The 17,586-nt window shown below is 34.7% G+C and overlaps 1 protein-coding gene across 2 annotated transcripts; it reads right to left on the bottom strand.

Annotated features, from left to right (window-relative positions):
• Nucleotides 1-503: 503 nt before the first annotated feature.
• Nucleotides 504-16,214, bottom strand: LOC113118566 (guanine nucleotide-binding protein subunit beta-5b). Of its 2 annotated transcripts, XM_026287841.1 has the most exons (13): nucleotides 16,127-16,214; nucleotides 14,320-14,469; nucleotides 12,732-12,843; nucleotides 12,017-12,153; nucleotides 11,042-11,083; nucleotides 10,438-10,514; nucleotides 10,155-10,287; nucleotides 8,573-8,716; nucleotides 8,151-8,242; nucleotides 5,473-5,521; nucleotides 4,877-4,973; nucleotides 1,173-1,339; nucleotides 504-855 (listed from the first exon to the last, which is right to left on the bottom strand). In XM_026287841.1, the coding sequence occupies exons 2-13, from the start codon at nucleotides 14,443-14,445 to the stop codon at nucleotides 844-846; spliced, it is 1,188 nt and encodes a 395-aa protein (XP_026143626.1). In that variant the 5' UTR covers nucleotides 14,446-14,469; nucleotides 16,127-16,214; the 3' UTR covers nucleotides 504-843. The 2 variants fall into 2 exon arrangements, with proteins under 2 accessions (XP_026143626.1, XP_026143624.1); XM_026287839.1 differs by lacking the exons at nucleotides 14,320-14,469; nucleotides 16,127-16,214 and having other exon boundaries at nucleotides 508-855; nucleotides 12,732-12,992.
• Nucleotides 16,215-17,586: the final 1,372 nt, after the last annotated feature.

The raw sequence follows: 17,586 nt of genomic DNA, 5'->3' as shown, positions 1-17,586 counted from the left end.
TTACGACACTAAAAAATGTAATCATTGACAGTTTTCATTGATTCCCGAAGAATTGTAACTTGCGTAAAAATCTTTTCCAATTCTGTTTTGACGAATTATTTTATTTATTTTCATTTTTTTAAGTGTGTTAACATATCAGTTTTGAACTCGTTTATCACACGGTATAAACACTCAAACAAACACAAAAACAGGAAAATACTTTTAATGCTCCCAAAAACAATGGCAATATTTTATAAACCGCAAACAATAGTAAATATATAGTTTATATTTTCAGGGAACTGCTATCAATACTGATGTGGACAAACAAATCAATTAGCTAATTGGTATTATGATTATATTACATATGATGTCAACACACACTTTAAACCCTATATATATATATATATATATATATATATATATATATATATATATATATATATATATATATATATATTCTACTGCAAGCAAAACTCATTCAAGAATGTAAATTTCAAGACTTCTAAAAATATACGTATTTGATCTAGACCAAATGCACAAGTAATCCTACTAAAATATATCTAAAAAAGTATAGTTAATTATATTAAAACATTTATGTTTTAATTAAAAAAATATTTTACATACAAATTCTTGAACGGCAATCCTTTTCAAATAGTGCATTTTATATATATACTTAAATATATTTATATATATTATTATTTATTTATATATTTATTTATTTATTTATCTGGTGAGAATCCATGGAAAAGAGACATCTAATTGTGCTAAGATAACTATAAGGATCTCTAGATAAGTCCCAATGTGTGCTGTGATACTGAGAAGCCAAAGTACAAATATCTTCTGACACTGATGTAGAAGAACTCTTCAAGCCCAGATCTGCAACAAAGAAATGAGATAAAATTATGAGATAAAATAGTTCAGTGCAAACCAAGATAATCACCATAGCATATTATAATTCACAAAAGAGGAACTGAGAAGTTTCTATTCTTTACACCTTATGAAGGTTAGACAGAAATGGCTACGGGGAAACTATAACCTATGTTGAGTAATTCCCCTAATGCTCTCAAGGGACAGGCATCACAGTAAGTGTAAAACACCTATATATAGTTCCTGATGCCAGTAAAGACCAAAACCATACTATTCAGTATATTACGTAAGTCACTTCCCCCAGAGAACCTGAAGCATACACTCACCCGCAAAGTGTTGTCCCATGAGCCTGAGCAGAACGCGGTCCCATCAGGGGACACTCTGACGGTGCTGACCCGATTTTCATGGCCAAAGAGAATTGCCACTCTTGTACCTTTCAGGACATCCCATACGTTAATGGTGTAGTCATTATATCCTGCAAACAGCAATCGACCTGTAAAAAAAAAAAAGAAAATTGTAGGAAACAAGGGAAAAATATTGTTGTTTAGTAAGTCAAGTCACATTTACTTTATACAATAAAGATTGTCAAAGCAGCTTCACATGAATAAACAGGAATATAATATGTAATAATGTTGCAAAATTCAATCCAATTTTCAGCTAAGATAGTACTGTCTCAATTTAATGTTGATTCAATTTAGCTCAGTAACAATGTTGCAAAATGTCTCGGTTATGAAGCAAACTTAATTCAATTATAAAGCAGCTCTGTAGTTAGTAGAGCTGATCAAGTCAGATCAATATTCATTTAGTTCAGTTCAATAACAGTGCAAAGTTCATCAGTTATGAAATGAGTTTAAGTCAACTCTACAGAAGGACATTTTTTAGCTCAAGACAGGTCAATGTTAATTTATTTCAGTTCAATAACTTACAATGTCTCAGCGTTCAGAATTCAATAAGAGTAGAAATCTCATCAATTCCTAAACAAATTTGATTTCGCTATAAAGAAGCAGTATATGAAAAAAATTGTGCCATTATCCATCTCAATTCAGTTTAAGTTTTGCTTTCCCTCTAGTGTCAGTGGAGTGGTAATATTACAGAATATGTCTTATTTGTCTTATGTAAAATTAATTACATACATAGTGAAATATTGTTCAGTATAAAGCCACAGACAATTTAAATTTAATTTTAATCACTCTTTTTTGTCATTTGAAAGCTAGATTGAAGATTTAGGTCTTAAGGCTTGGGTTTTTTGTGGTACTTTTATGGACTTTGTTTAATATTTTTGTAGCTTTCCACTGTCAATCCCCTTTTATTGCATGGAACAAGAATTCAGCTAAACTTCTCCTTTTGGGTTCCTCAAAAGTCATACAGGTTTGGAACAACATGAGGGTAAATAAATGATGACAGCATGTTCAACCCTTCCATTATAACTTATGTATGCTACGCGTTTTTGAAGACTACAGTATATCTTTATACTCTTCTTGAGCAATATAACTGTCATAAGTCTACATTCCCTAATGAGACACATGTTAGACACATGCTATCCTAGCAAGTGTGTGTGTCACAGCTGAGGTAATTGCCTGTTCTCTCATTTGACTCTGTTATGTAACTTTCCTTAGAAACCCCTGGTTTCATTAGAGCAGATATCTCTCAGTATTAAGCATGTGTCCTGTGTACTAAAATAAGTAATTAGCAGAAACCTGTATAGTCAGTGCACTTATACAGTGCCTTGCTAATGTATTCATACCCCTAAATTTTTTTCAAGTTTTTAATTTATGTATTTTTTTAAATGTTGCTGCCTTATCTTTAACTACTTTAAATGACTTTGAATCCCACATCAATATACACTCCATACACTATAATGATAAAGCAAACCTTATACACGATAAACAGGTTTTTATACAGGTTTATCAGAGCAAATACCAAGCCCTGAGGTCAAAAGAACTTCCTGTAGAGGTCAGAAACAGGTTTGCATCAAGCCACACATTTGGAGAAGAGTTTAGAAAAAAGATATACTTCATTGAAGGGTCACAAAAGCAGGTTGTGTCTGTTACTCTTAATGGAAGAAGTCTGAAAAAAACAGGACTCTTCCTAGAGCTGGCCTTCTGGCCAAATTGAGCAACTGATGGAGAACCACACTAACTAGATGGCCACTCTAGTTAAGCTCCATGATCATATGATGGGAGATACAAATGGAAGAAACCTACAGAAGGACAAACATAACTCCAACACTCCACTGATTTGGGCTTTATGTATTGTGGCAAGACTCAATCCTTTTTTCAGTGAAGACACATGAAAACACACTTAACATTTGCACACACACACACACACACACAAAAATCTGGTCTGATGAACCTCAATTCCTAACATTATGTTTGAAGGAAACCATCTCCGCTCATCGCCGGTGGAGTACCATCCCAAAAGTAAAGTGTGCTGGTAGCAGCCTCATGCTGTGGGGCTGTTTTTTCAGCATTAGGGACTAAGGGACTCATCAGAATAGTACACAAGCTCAATGCACCAAAATATTGATATTAGCTTTAATAAAAACCTAGTCAAGAGCATTCAAAACCGCAGACTGGGTAGAAGGTACACTTTCCAACAGGACAATGAAGTACACAGCAAGAGTGGTTTATAGACAACTGTGAATTTCCTTTAGTGGCGCTGCCACAGCCTGAGCTTGAACCCAATCAGATATTTCTGGAGGAACCTGAAAATGTGCATCTGCCCCATCCAACCTAAGCTTGAGAGGAGAAGAGATGAGGAGAAGAATTGCCCAATGCTGATGAGCAAAGCTTGCCTCATCAAACAAAAAGACTTGAGACTGTAAAGATGCTTCAGCTAGATGTACTTATTTCACCTAGAGCAGTGTATAAGAGTCAGTGTATCACATGTAAGTGAGATGTCAGAGCAACTTGATGATCGATGGCCAGTTCAAGAAATAATTTCCCAAATGAAAATTCTGTCATCACCCTCATGCTGTTTCAAACCAGTGTGACTTAATACGGTTACAACATACAGAGAAATCTAGCTCTCTGGAATGCAATGAAAATAAAATGGTTTTCAAGCTTCAAAAAGCACATAAGTGAATCAGCTAGGCTTCATGACACATACATTCTATAAGTCTTCTTTTTTTTAACACCAAACTCTAACACAAAAAAAACATGTCACATCATGTTTTGACATTAATGACGATACAGTCAAAAAATATGGATGTTTGATATCAAGTCTGGCATGACAGGTTTTTGAAGGGATGGTTTACCATGTTTTAATCCCTGTATGACTTTCTTTTTTTCTGTAGAACACCTATATTTTGAAGAATGTTTCAACAGTTTTTTTGTCTATGCAATTAAAAGTCAATGGGGTCCAAAACAACAAATAACCCCATTAACTTTCATTTGAATTCCCATATTCTTTTGTACAGGCTTGGAACAAGATGGGGTTGAGTAAATTATGACAACATTTAGATTTTTGGGTCAGCTATCCTTATCATTATTCATATTTGAAGGTACAATCACTCAGTTGAGACTTGAGAGCTGATGTAAATTGATGTTGATCAGCTTATGTAAAGATTTCCAGTGAATAATGAGTACTTATATTAATTTGATGGTCCCTTTGAACCTGTTCACTTTAACCCTAAGAGTCTATTACCCTACTAATACTATAATGTGAGTAAGCTGACATGTAGTTTTAAAGGTAGCCTACCTAAAGTCAAGGGGACCATCCAAATTGTAAACTTAAATGTTTGTCTGTTGTCAAACAAAGTTGTCATATAGGCTTAAAATATAGCAGACATATGGAGCAAATTTATGACACTTTTGTGGCTGGTGCTTTTATGGTAAAGTCCTCATTCAGTTTAAAAATATGAAAAAGAACACCTGGGACATTCTCCGTTTGTGTTTATTGAAAAAACTAAGAAAATTTGGATGGCATGAGGGTGAATTAATGTTTTTTTGGTAATTACATTTATTCATATACATTTTTATTTTTATTTTTAGTTGAACACCGCTTTAAGGGCCTTTGTCCACTTTCTTACCACTGAGGGAAAAGTCCACACTAGAGGCTCCAAATATGATACTCTCTTTGGAGTAGATGGCAACCTCACGGTCAGCTCGCAGGTCATACAGGCGACACTGAAACAACAGGAAAGTTCACAGTGAGGTCAGTGTAAACATACAGAGTCTTATTCATTGAGTCTCAGTGATCATTGGCTGACTAACAGGTGACATGATCTGATTTTAAAACAAGAACACACTGCATGGACCTTGACCTGGACTTTACCAACAGCAGCCTTACTAAATCCTAAACACTCAAACATCTATTCTAATGCACTCTCGCACATCATCAGTCAACTGAGTATCTCTTAACCTAATTTGATCAACATTATTAAATCATCAAGTCATCAAAAATTCATTGTGTATCATTATCTAAACCAATTATCAAGCCATTGATTCAGTCTGGCTCAAGAGGGTGTGTTTGGAGGAGGAATATTAATCAGTGGACACAGGGTTACAGGTTTTACACTATTGATTGTGAATCTTTCTGTCAAAACTTTGTAATCTCTGAGAAGCCAACTGTTTGTTTTGAACTGATATGGGGTAACTGATGTGTTGTAATATAGTAAAAACTTACCGTAGCGTCATCAGATCCAGTTGCAAAAGCATCTCCGCTAGGGTAATACCTGCATTCATATAGAAGGTTCAAATTTCCATAGACAATTAAAGAGATAGTTCACCTAAAAATAAAAATTTGGTCTTGGTCATTGATTACTAGCCCTCATGTCATTCCAAACCAGTAAGACCTTTGTTCATCTTCTGAACACAAATGAACATATTTTTGATGAAATCCAAAAGCTCTCTGACCCTAAACTACTGATGTCATTTGGACTACTTTAATGATGACATTATTACTTCTGGGCCTTGAATGTATCAGTTGCATCACTGTTTATGCTGGGTAAGAAAGCTATCAGATTACATTAAAAATATCTTACTTTGTGTTCCGAAGATGAATGAAGGTCTGACGGGTTTGAAATGTTTTTTTGGGTGAACCATCCCTTTAAAACACATAGACGACACTATGACTATGTCCACACTACAGATTCCCAATTCTAACTCTTACCTAAATGTTTTTGGGTTTGTGAGGTTGGCCACATGCGCTTTTATCATTTTAGCACTGTATATGCTGTGCATACATGGCACAATTATGTAGCACCCTATTACAATAAACAAGTTTGGCTATTTTAGCTTTGAACATTGGTAAAAAAGTACACCAAATCAAGCTTACAGACGTTGAATCTCCCAATATAATCAATTTAGGTACAATTGGGATGTTTCATGTTTTATCATGACACTGACTGTACCCCTATGTACAAAGAAAGACCAATTTAGAAATGCTTCACTGTAACTGATGTGGAAGAACAGGTTTGCATAAAACCCAGACATGAACCCAAATTGAATGTAAATGGTAACTGCAAGTTAAAACCCATATTCCAACATCAGTCCCTGACCTTGCTGATGCTCTGTGTGGAAGTGAATCCCCACAGGCATGATGCAACACCTAGTGGAAATTATTCACAGATGAGTGGAAGCTGTTATAGCAGCAGAGGCCAATTATTGCCTATGGTTTTACATTTAAACATTTAATACACATATGGGTGCATTTCTTGGATGACTATGTCTAACGACACGAGTAGAGTAATGCATCAAACACTGAACACAATACAAATCTGAACAGTTAAATAATAACTTAATACACTTAAAGCTGCAGTCGGTAACTTTTGACTCTCTAGCGGTTAATAAACAGAACTGCTTGCGTCTTGCAGAAGAACATCGTAGCCAGATCTACTTCTGTCTGTTTATGTCTATGAAGAATCACAAAGGTACTGGGTTACTCCGCCGCGGTACCCCCGAAGCAATCTAAAATAGTCTGAATATAAACACTTATTATAGGTGCACCCTAGTGATTCAGGACAAGCTAAAAACACCAAGGACCACTGGGAGGAGCCAGAGGAGCTTGATTTTTTCACAGATTATCTGTCTCATATTCTACTGTCAGGACATAATGACAGGTTTAACAAATATGTAAAAAAATATATTTTTGCAAAAGTTACCTACTGCAGCTTTAAGATAGTACATGTGTGTTTTTTGTTTAAATGCAGTACCCCAACAGTCCATGCACTCACATTATTATTATTAATTATTATTGTTGAAAACAAGTTTTTGCTGTTGTTTTTTGTTCAGTGAACAGAAGTTGTTGGAAAAAATATATATTTTGTAACATTTTCTTTACCATCACTTTTGGCTAATTTCACGAATTTGATCAATTTCACTTCTGAATACAAGTATTTACTACTTCTTTTTTCTTTTTTACGTTTTACATAATGTTTACCCAAATGTTTGAATGATAATATATCACCTTTTCCACAAAAATATTAGGCAGTACAATTGTTTTCACCAATTATAACATTCTTTTCTAAATTCTTTAACATTAAATCAACATTTTAGAATGACTTCTGAAGGATAATGTGGCACTGCAGACTAAAGTAATAAATAAATGAATGAATGAATAAATTACTTTTTACAAACTATTATAATAATTATTATTATTTTGATGATTTTTATATCAAATAAATGTAGCATTGGTGTGCATAACAGACTCCTTTAAAAAAATTCAGAAATTTTTTTAATTATTCCAAACTAGGGCTGTCAAATTGATTAATTGCAATTAATTCCATCCAAAATAAAAGTATGTGTTTATATATTGATACACACACACACACACACACAGACACACACATGCACATGTAAATATTTTTTAGCTATATACATGTATGTGTTTGTATGTATATAAATACATATACATACACAGTATTCATACACAAATGACGTCAACACAAACTTTAATTTAGGATGCAATTAATTGTGATTAATCGATTTGACAGCCCTACTCCAAACTTTTGACCAGTAGTGTATATATACACAGTGTACAATCTATTATATAATCTATATCAATATGTATATAAATGTTATAAAACTAATGGCTGCTTTTATTGTCCTTTAGCTTTTCATGCCATTTAAGCAATTATGATGAATATTGATAGATCGGAATAAAAACACTTCAAATCCGACTGTTTACAGTGAAGTCAGATTGTGAACAAAGTCTTATATTTCCCTGATTTATTTCCACATAATAAAGCAGCAAAGATCAGATTAAAAAAATATCAGATTCAATGAGATTTTTGCTGTTCACAATGTTAAAACTGTGATGTGAACATAGCTTAAGAGGATTATCAGAAAGTGGCAGTCACTCACTTCACACTGTTGATGTCGGACTCATGCGTTTCAAAGGACTGAACATTCTGTCCCGAGCGCATGTCCCACACATTAGCCTTCTTATCACAGCCCTGAAACATACACACAGCACTTTAGAGACCAGCAGAACAACACTTACACACAACAGGGTGTATCTCAGGAGAATGATGTCCTAAAAATAGTTACGTTGTGACTGAACAACATCCTAACATGTCAAATCAATCCACATGACTTCTAACGTTAATTATGGCCATTTAGAAATGATTACTTGTATCTATTACTCTCTTTCATCTTCATAAACTGAAATGAGTATTTCACTGACTCTTCTGTAAGGATAATAATCTAACATGTGTTATGTGGGTGGGGGGTGGGGGTGTGTGTGTAAAACAGTATATGCGTCAATGGTGTTTTGAGGATCTGACCCCTGATACAAAGGTGTTTCCTGTTTCAGAGGGCGCAAGGTTCAACGAAAGAACATCAGCTGAGTGACCGTGGAAACTTTGTAGCAGCTGCCCGCTCTCGACATCCCATAATGCACATGTCCCATCACCACTTGATGTGAGAATCTGCAACACACACACACACACACACACACTTCTGTGTCTGACTTGAATATATGGATAAGCAAGTGTAGATCACTATATGTGATCTATATGTAACCTTACATTTTATAATTACCTGAAAAGAAAAAGAATAAAAGTATATAAAAAAAATACCTATGTCACCCTCTAGTGGAGATATTGATTATTAGCATGTCAGGACCACAAACACATGCAGCAATACAATATTTGTTGTTTCCTCAACTTTCCTGAAGAAATTATATTAAAACAACCAGCATCAGGTTGAGTAAATGACACAATGTTACATTTTATGTGAAATATCCCTAATTATCTATTAGTTTGAGAATCTAAACCCTAAAAAAACATAATCACTGGAATCATCTTCTATGAATAGATGTACTGAATCCCCTGTCTTGACGAAAACAAAACATTTCACTTCGTCTTTTTATTATCTTTGTCACTGACAGGAACATAATCACGAAAGAGGAACAATCCGTGATGTGAGATGAGGCAGAGAGAGAAAACCCCCAACCATTTTTTCGAAACACTCATGACAAACACAAACCCAACAGAAAGCCGTAGTGATTATTTTTAGAATTAATTATTCCAAATGACTGTTATGCTCACCGAACAGACCAAATCACCGGACCCATGCTGAAAAAGCAATAAAAAATGCTTTTCTTACTGATCCATGACAAGGTTAGTTTTAAAAGCAGAAATCACGTAAGGGGAACTTCAGGGGATTGCTGTGATATTTGCTATGAGAAATGTGTTTATGTTCTGTAAATATCTGCTCAATCATTATTAAACCATGAATTCATATAATTTGACCATTTCAGCAAATAGTGCACTGCGGCTCAAAAAAAATTAATAAATAAAGTAAAAAATAATTTCATTCATTTTTAGAGCTGTGCATGTAATCTGTTGGTGTGATTTAGAAATAAATCAATAAATATATACAGTTAGTGCAAAATTCCATGAATGCAACCTCACACAGGGTCTGATGCCAATTCAAAAAGAATGTGTTTTTATCACTTATAAAAAAAATTACAAAAACACGAATGAAAAAAAAATCAAAGAACACATTTTTGTAAAGAGCTATTGATTAAGATGTAAAACCTTTAAAGCAGCAACAGTTATTACCTTATTAAATAATGGTGGAACATAAATGTATTCATAATAAATATTACATTACCACTCATGACATATAGAAATTAATTTGTGCTATAATTCCAGTGGTACTAATGATATTTGTATAGCATTATTTACCCTATTCCTAACTCTCAAATAAACTTTAAAAAGCTAAAATGAGTCAAGAACACATCAAATTTCCTAACAAGTTTTTTTAAATACTTTTTAATATATCTGTGAGTGTTTTCAAAATGTAGGCCATCACAAGCATAACCAACCCTGTTTACACACACACACAAACACACACACTCACCTGCATGTCAGAGTTGGTGAAGCTGCAGGATGACAGATAGTTGGTGTGCATGGCCACAGATTTCTTTTTAGCTGCCAAGTTCTCATTTTTATCCAAAGAAAGAGGATAGACGGAACATTTATTATCCAAACCACTGAACGAAAAACAAAGAGAAATGTTAACATTTTGTAGAAATTCACAGAGATAAGGTTTTAAGATAAGGATTAAGGTTAGCAGTGACCTACAAAGTTATGAAACTTACAACTACTACTAATAATGCTTATGACACTCTCATGATATTTACCCACAAGCCACAGCACAGCCAGAAGGAGCATAAGCACAAGCCATGACCCAGGTGCAGGGCATAGTGACCGCATGCTCCTATATAATGCACATCAACATAATACATAATACATAATATACATGAAAATGAAAAATGGACGATTGATCAAGGTCTGGGTTTTCATGGTAAAACTAAACAACTGCATTGAAGGGGCATGCATGCCTAATTAATTACTAAAATTATGTTTCTGTTCTTTTTCATTTCAACAAACCACATACACAAATATGAAAACTTATTTAAACTACTTTTCTCCATACATGTTTTAAACCCATGCATAAAAAACATGCAATGAAAATGCAGGTTATTTTAATAATAACACTAAAAAAACTATGTAAACATATGTCTGAGTATTTCAATGGTCCTGTATATATAAGAAAAAAGATTCTGCATGTCTGATGTGTTAATGTGTGTGATTATATTGCTGCCAGATTAGTTTGGCACTAATACCCTGGGTTTCCATTAGAGTGCATTACATCTATAAAACATGCAGATTATTATTTTGAAAAGCACTAGCACTGCAAAACATCAGCCAAGAATACTGTGTGACACAGATAGAAAGATTTACCTTATTGGTTGTATATGCATCCCACACAATGACTTTTCCATCCTATAGGAGAGATTCAATGTTTCAGTAAATAATTTTTTTTTTCTATTTGAAGCAACAAAAAATGAGAAACAAAGCAATTTTTAATAGCCGATGACAACTAGATTAAGAAGCAAACAAGAGAAGAGAAAAATGTTAAGGGGAGGGCGTGTGTGTTAGTGGTTTAAGAATGTGGGGTGTTTAAGTGCTTGTGGAATAGATGTGTTTTCAAATGTTTTCAGATAGGTCCTTCAAAGTATCTTGGAGAGGTAAGGTGTCCATTCGCAACATCTAACTACTGGGGTGCCTCAGGGCTCAGTTCTTAGACCATTGTCTTCTCTGTTTACATGGCATCACTAGACTCTGTCATTTAGAAACATGGCTTTTCATATCACTGCTGATGACACTCAACTCTACCTCTCATTCCATAATGATGATCCAATGAAAGCTGCTCATGCATGTGCAGTGCTATCGAACCTTCACAATTAATCCAGAAAGCAGCAGCAAGATTAATTTTTAATGAGCCGAGTCGAAAAAAATGCAAGGCATTTATGTTTGCCTACAGAACAGCCACTGGCTCTGCACCCTTGTTATGTGCCCCCTAGAAGCTTGCATTCTGCAAGTTAATGTCGCTTTATTGTGCCATCCCAAAGAGGCACAAAATCACTTTCACAAACTTTTTAATTAAGTGTTCCCTCTTGGTGAATTGACCTGCCCAACTTAATCTGAGCAGCTGAATCCTTAGCCATCTTCAAGAATTGGCTAAAAACACATCCCTTCCTCTTAAGCTAACTGAGACTTCTTACAGGACTTGCGTATCATAGCTATATTGTTGATTTTGATTGCTTCCATTGTTCTCATTTGTAAGTTGCTTTGGATAAAAGCGTCTGCTAAATGACTAAATGTAAATGTACACAAAAAACAGTTGTTAGGTTCTGTGATTATATGTCCTGTTACCTGAGAGGAGCTGACGATTCTTCTCTTGTCCCGGCACCAGTCCATGCACAGCACTTTATTTCCATGTCCTTTTAAGGTTCTCCTAGTCTTCATGACAAATTGACCTAGAGCCTCTATCTTCTCTGCCACTTGATGCACTGAAGTCAGAAAACAAATCTCCATTAACCACAGCACCACCTGAAGCAGCATGTTTCCTAAACTAACCCACTTACAGTAAATAAGCACAGACATACACATAACATACAAAACACAGACAGCCAACTCCAAACATGACAAAACAACTATATATCCAGTAGTAAAAAAAAAGCGTTGAGTGCCAGCATAGTAATGCAGGAAACTATAGCAGTTAATCTGTATAGATACAAAACATTTCTTTAATGCTGACTTTTTTTTTCATGATTCTACCGGCAACCGTTCCAAAAAAAAAAAAAAAAAAAAAAAAAACCATGACCTTTTAAAAACAATTTCGAATATCTCAAATATCAAATATGCTAAAAGGTATAGTATACAGGCCTTAATCAATTTAAAGGTTATATTTAAATTGACATTTCTACGTAATATTTATATCCTAGTTCTCGTAGTTCCGTATTATTTTATGGATAGATCATATGGACGTAGAATAAAAAGCATTAATGTCTAACCTTCATGTGCACGAATGCAGTCTATAGGGCATCTCGCCGGGTTTTGACACACAGCCGCTGAGTGTTTTACTCACGTTCGACGTCGTGTAGTTTCGCTCTCTCCTCTTCTAGTTTGCCTTTCAAAGTCTCAGACTCCGCTTTCAGCGTGTGGATGGTTTCACCCTTCGCTAGTCCTTGACAGGCCATCTTTACAAAACACAGACGGATGACGGATATGTCAATAAATGTGCTCTTTATTATGAGCCGAGACCGATACTCCAGTCTGCAAAGCTGATGATGCTCTGACGTTGACGCAAACGTCACGTGACACATCTCCACCATCAGCATCACATTTATTTCTGGAGCTCCCTTCCTGAAGCATGTCAATCATATTTACATTTGATTTATATGATTTAATTAATTCTTTTTTTTCCCACAGTTTCTAAATCTTTTAGCTAAATTGTATTTCCATTAATTGATTGCGTTCGCTGTTTGTAAATTGATTGGTATTTCATTGGTTACTTTTGTGACTACAATACAAATACAAGTAAGAGTGCTGCGCTCTAAGAGCCTAAGTGTGTTTTCAGAAAGCTCACAGATAAAGCACTTTGCACACGTGTTTTTTGTAAGTGATGACATGAGGATTTGGTTTGCAGCATCTGACATCTCTGACAAAAAACTCTGAGCCATTAAAACAACAGGACAAAAGTATCAGCGTTAGTCAGTGTAACAATTTAACAATATCAAATTCTTAAAGATGAAATAAATAATACTGAAACAATAAAATATAGCTTTAAGATTTACTTTCAAAACAGAAAAACAGCCAGTTTTTTTTTTAATTAATTAACATCCACAAGTCCCCCATTAACAAATGATGATAATAAATCCAACATAAAAAACATTCACAGATCTGTATTATCAGATGAAAAAAAAAAAATGAAAAAAAATGAAAAAGAAAAGAAGAGATAAATCTAATCTAATAATAAAACTAATTTAACCTCAAAATTGTCCAGGTGGATAAATCTCACAAATGTTAGTGTTCAAATAAAATAAATCAAGATTATTAAGAGCATTTACATTCCATAAATCTGGCGAGAAAAAGAACATCTTTCAACAGTAGTAGGCTAATGCATATCGATGCAGTTACTTTCTTAAAACAAGCAATGACTTTTAAAACCATCCAAAACTTTTCAAAATGCATTTTTTTAAATAATTCTAACAGACAATTATCATGTGTTTCTGTCCCAAATCATACTCTTTTTATGGTCATTAACATTGTTGTTGATTTTGGTATCACGTTTAGTACTGTCTTGTGATGGCAGGATGTATTTAGTTTACTTAGAAATATAAGTGCTGTGTTTCATGTACAAATTGTTGATGTCTGTTTATGGTATAAGGTGATATTTCATGAGTGTTTTTGTTATGTACTCAGAAGTATTCATGTAATGTTATCAGTTTGAATAGTGATATTGATTCAGTATTAATATATTCACTAAATAAGTAATACAATTAATGGTGGCTGATATGATAGACAGAAATCATGTCTTGAGAGATGAAAGTAATACAATTAATGATGGCTGATTTGACAGAAATTATGTCCTGACTCCTGAGAGACGAAAGCCTTAAAATACACATTGTGTTGTTGAACTGATCCTGAAGCAGCTAAAGTGTGTGATAACATACCAGCTCCACACACAGGGAGCAGTAGTTAATGGGCTCATTCTTCAGATAAATATTCATCAGAGGTTTGTTCTGACTGCAGTTATCACACGGGCCAAACGTGATGGCCAAAAAAGTCTGGTCGCACATCTTTGCGTCTGGTTGCGGCTGGACCTGAACACATGAGGAGAGAGAAAAAAAGAGTGTATTCACAATAACCAAAATCCACACACAAAAACCATGAATGTAACACTATTTGAAAAAAGACATACTCTCTGATATGCCCTAACCATATGTCCCATTTCAACGGAAAATGCATAACCACCGGGAACTTGTCAAACCATTTTGTGGGATTTTAAATGTTTATTTTTGCCATGGTTTGTGCATGTACTATACAAACAAAAAAAAACAGCTGTTAAAATGAGCACAAAATGGTGTCAGTGTTTTATCCAAGTGTTATGAACTAGTAGTCGGACTACGTCAGACTTCCTACTTCCGCTCAATTTCATTTCGCTTCTGTACTCAGTCTGATACAGCGTCAGAGCTTTCTGTTTGCCACCGGTCTGGAAACAGCCGGGCCAATCAACGAACAGAGGGCGGGCTGAGAGCCGTGACGTAGATGCTTAGCGCCGAGTTTTACATTGTAGGTTAGAGAAATCAAAAACCGAAACGACCGCGGAAATGGGAAACGAGACACGGGATGCAATTCGCTCTGTTATGGAGAACATTCAACTCTTTTTTTAAACTGCAAAAGTCGTTTACAGCCATGTTCACTCCGGTATTTCGCTCGCATCATCATGTGTTAACAACAGGTTTACAGTGGAAGTTCAGTCATAGATTTGTATCAGGCGCATAACATACGTCATAACTAAACGTATCTGATTGGCTACGGGTAACCAATGATTTTAAACTTGAGACAAGCGCCCCCTAGCGAGAGAGAAAACACTTCTCCATTATGCCATTCCTGACTCTGTCTACGAAACAAAGCGAAGTAGCAGAGTCTGGTATTACCAGGCTAATGAACTAGTAGGAAATGTTGAAGAAATGAAACTAATAAATAAATACAAATACTCAAATTTCACAGTACAAATGTTTAGTTTTGCAAATGGAAATACAGAGGCCAATTAAAGCTGCAGTAGGTAACTTTGGTAAAAATGTATTTTTCACATATTTGTTAAACTGTCATTATCTCCTGACAGTAGAAAATGAGACAGATAATCTGTGAAAAAAATCAAGCTCCTCTGGCTCCTCCCAGTGGTCCTATTGCCATTTGCAGAAATACACCACTCCCTGTAGAAAAACAACCAATCAGAGCTGCGGTCCGTAACTTTCTTTTGTGTTCAAAATTGACAAAATGTATATAATAAGCGAGTGCACCATGAATCCATTTTCCAAACCGTGTTTTAAGCTTGTCCTGAATCACTAGGGTACACCTATAATAAGTGTTTATTTTCAGACTATTTTGGAGTAACCCAGTACCTTTGTGATTCTTCATAGACATAAACAGAGAGAAGTAGCTCCGGCTACAATGTTCTTCCGCAAGATGCAAGCAGTTCTGTTTATTAACCGCTAGAGCGTCAAAAGTTACTGACTGCAGCTTTAATGGTCATCAATTTATCTTTTAATAACAACTATAACCAATAACAGACATTTTCATGATACCAGAGTACAGTAATGTTCAATGTTTGACTGCACTCAGTCACTAACTCAATCTGTTTACCTGAACAACAGAGCAGTAAAAGGACATGCTTTTGTTTCATAGTTATCTGTAAACACTAACAACATTGTCCAGATTTAAATTATACTGCAAAATCAATTTATTTAAACATACCTTTCAAAAGATGTTTGTATCAGGTGTGAGCTTGCAGGCTGCAGTCTTAAGAGTTAGGAGAAAGGGATTGAGCCGGAGAGAAGCAAACGATAAGCTCCTTACTGTAGCATTAAGGTTTTAAACCTGGAGAAGTTTCACCAGCAGAAATAGTAGCCAGTCAGAGAGAGACTCACAAATAGTACTGCTTAAGCTGGTTAAAGCTAAGGCCCAGTACTTCATCAGTGAAACAGCAGCAAAAATAAATAAAAAATACTTATGTGGTCGTCGAATGGCTGTTCAGATTATAACTATGGCCTTTATTGAATCGAGTAAGAGAGGAATCAACACTGGCTTTAAACTGACATTAGAGCAAAACTGTGAAAAGAGCAAAACAAAAATTCTGAACTGCACACAGTCGTGCAAAATGTTTTGAGCCAAATCATGCAGATTAAACCCCACACTTTTTGACCTGCTACATGCTGCAGAGATTAAAAGAGAATGACAAAGGAGAGGAGAGGAGAGGAGAGGAGAGGAGAGGAGAGGAGAGGAGAGGAGAGGAGAGGAGAGGAGAGGAGAGGAGAGGAGAGGAGAGGAGAGGAGAGGAGAGGAGAGGAGAGGAGTTATAGGTTTATGAGATTTCTGTTTTAAGTCACCAGAGGGGGCTGTTTTGACCCTCTCAAACCTAAAGAGTCTAGACACGTTTGAACTGCTTAAAGTTTCTCTCTACTGTTTTCTAGGTGGAACTATTGGAATGTTTTTTTTTGTTGTTGTTTTTTTTTTGTTTGTTTTTTGTTTGTTTTTTTACTTCTGTCAGGCACAAGTGTATCACCATAATGTTATTTTATTTATTTTATTATCTTACTGGCTCTGCATTTCTTCTAACAATTAATACCAGCAAAATGTTACCAAGTTAAACTTCACCAAAAAAAGTAAATTCTGTAAACATTTCTGTAACGTAGATCCAAACTGATCAGACTTTTGTTAATCTTAAAAATACATATTAAGATATTTTTAATTAAACATGTGAGGTTTCTTTCCTGCCATAAAAAGGCATTAATAAATCCATATGAATTGAATGGCTATTTAATGCTGTATTGAGAACAGTATTCATCCAAAATTAAGGACAGATCATAAACACAGTGATTGTGTTGTGTTTTAACCAGTTATTATTATTATTTTTTTTCAGGATTTAAGTTAATACATTAACCAAGTGTGAGACAAAAAACCCTGTTAACAAAAATCCATTCTAACTCCCTTTTGATAATGTTCCCAATAAGAACATTAAAGACAACATTAAGTGAACATTCCATTTGATTATTTTACAAACATTATGGGCATGTAACTTTTGCATGTTCTCTAAATAATATGAAATTAGTAAATAAAAAATCAATAATAAAAAGGTTGAAATTACAAGTGGTTTGACTAAATGTTTTATAATTTTTATATGAAGAACCTTTTTAATAACTGTTTATTTTCATTAA

Source organism: Carassius auratus, chromosome 18 (genome assembly GCF_003368295.1).
Source record: "Carassius auratus strain Wakin chromosome 18, ASM336829v1, whole genome shotgun sequence".
Classification (NCBI taxonomy): Eukaryota; Metazoa; Chordata; class Actinopteri; order Cypriniformes; family Cyprinidae; genus Carassius; species Carassius auratus.
Note: the sequence above shows the minus strand (reverse complement) of the source record. Positions and strands in the feature narration are given on the sequence as shown.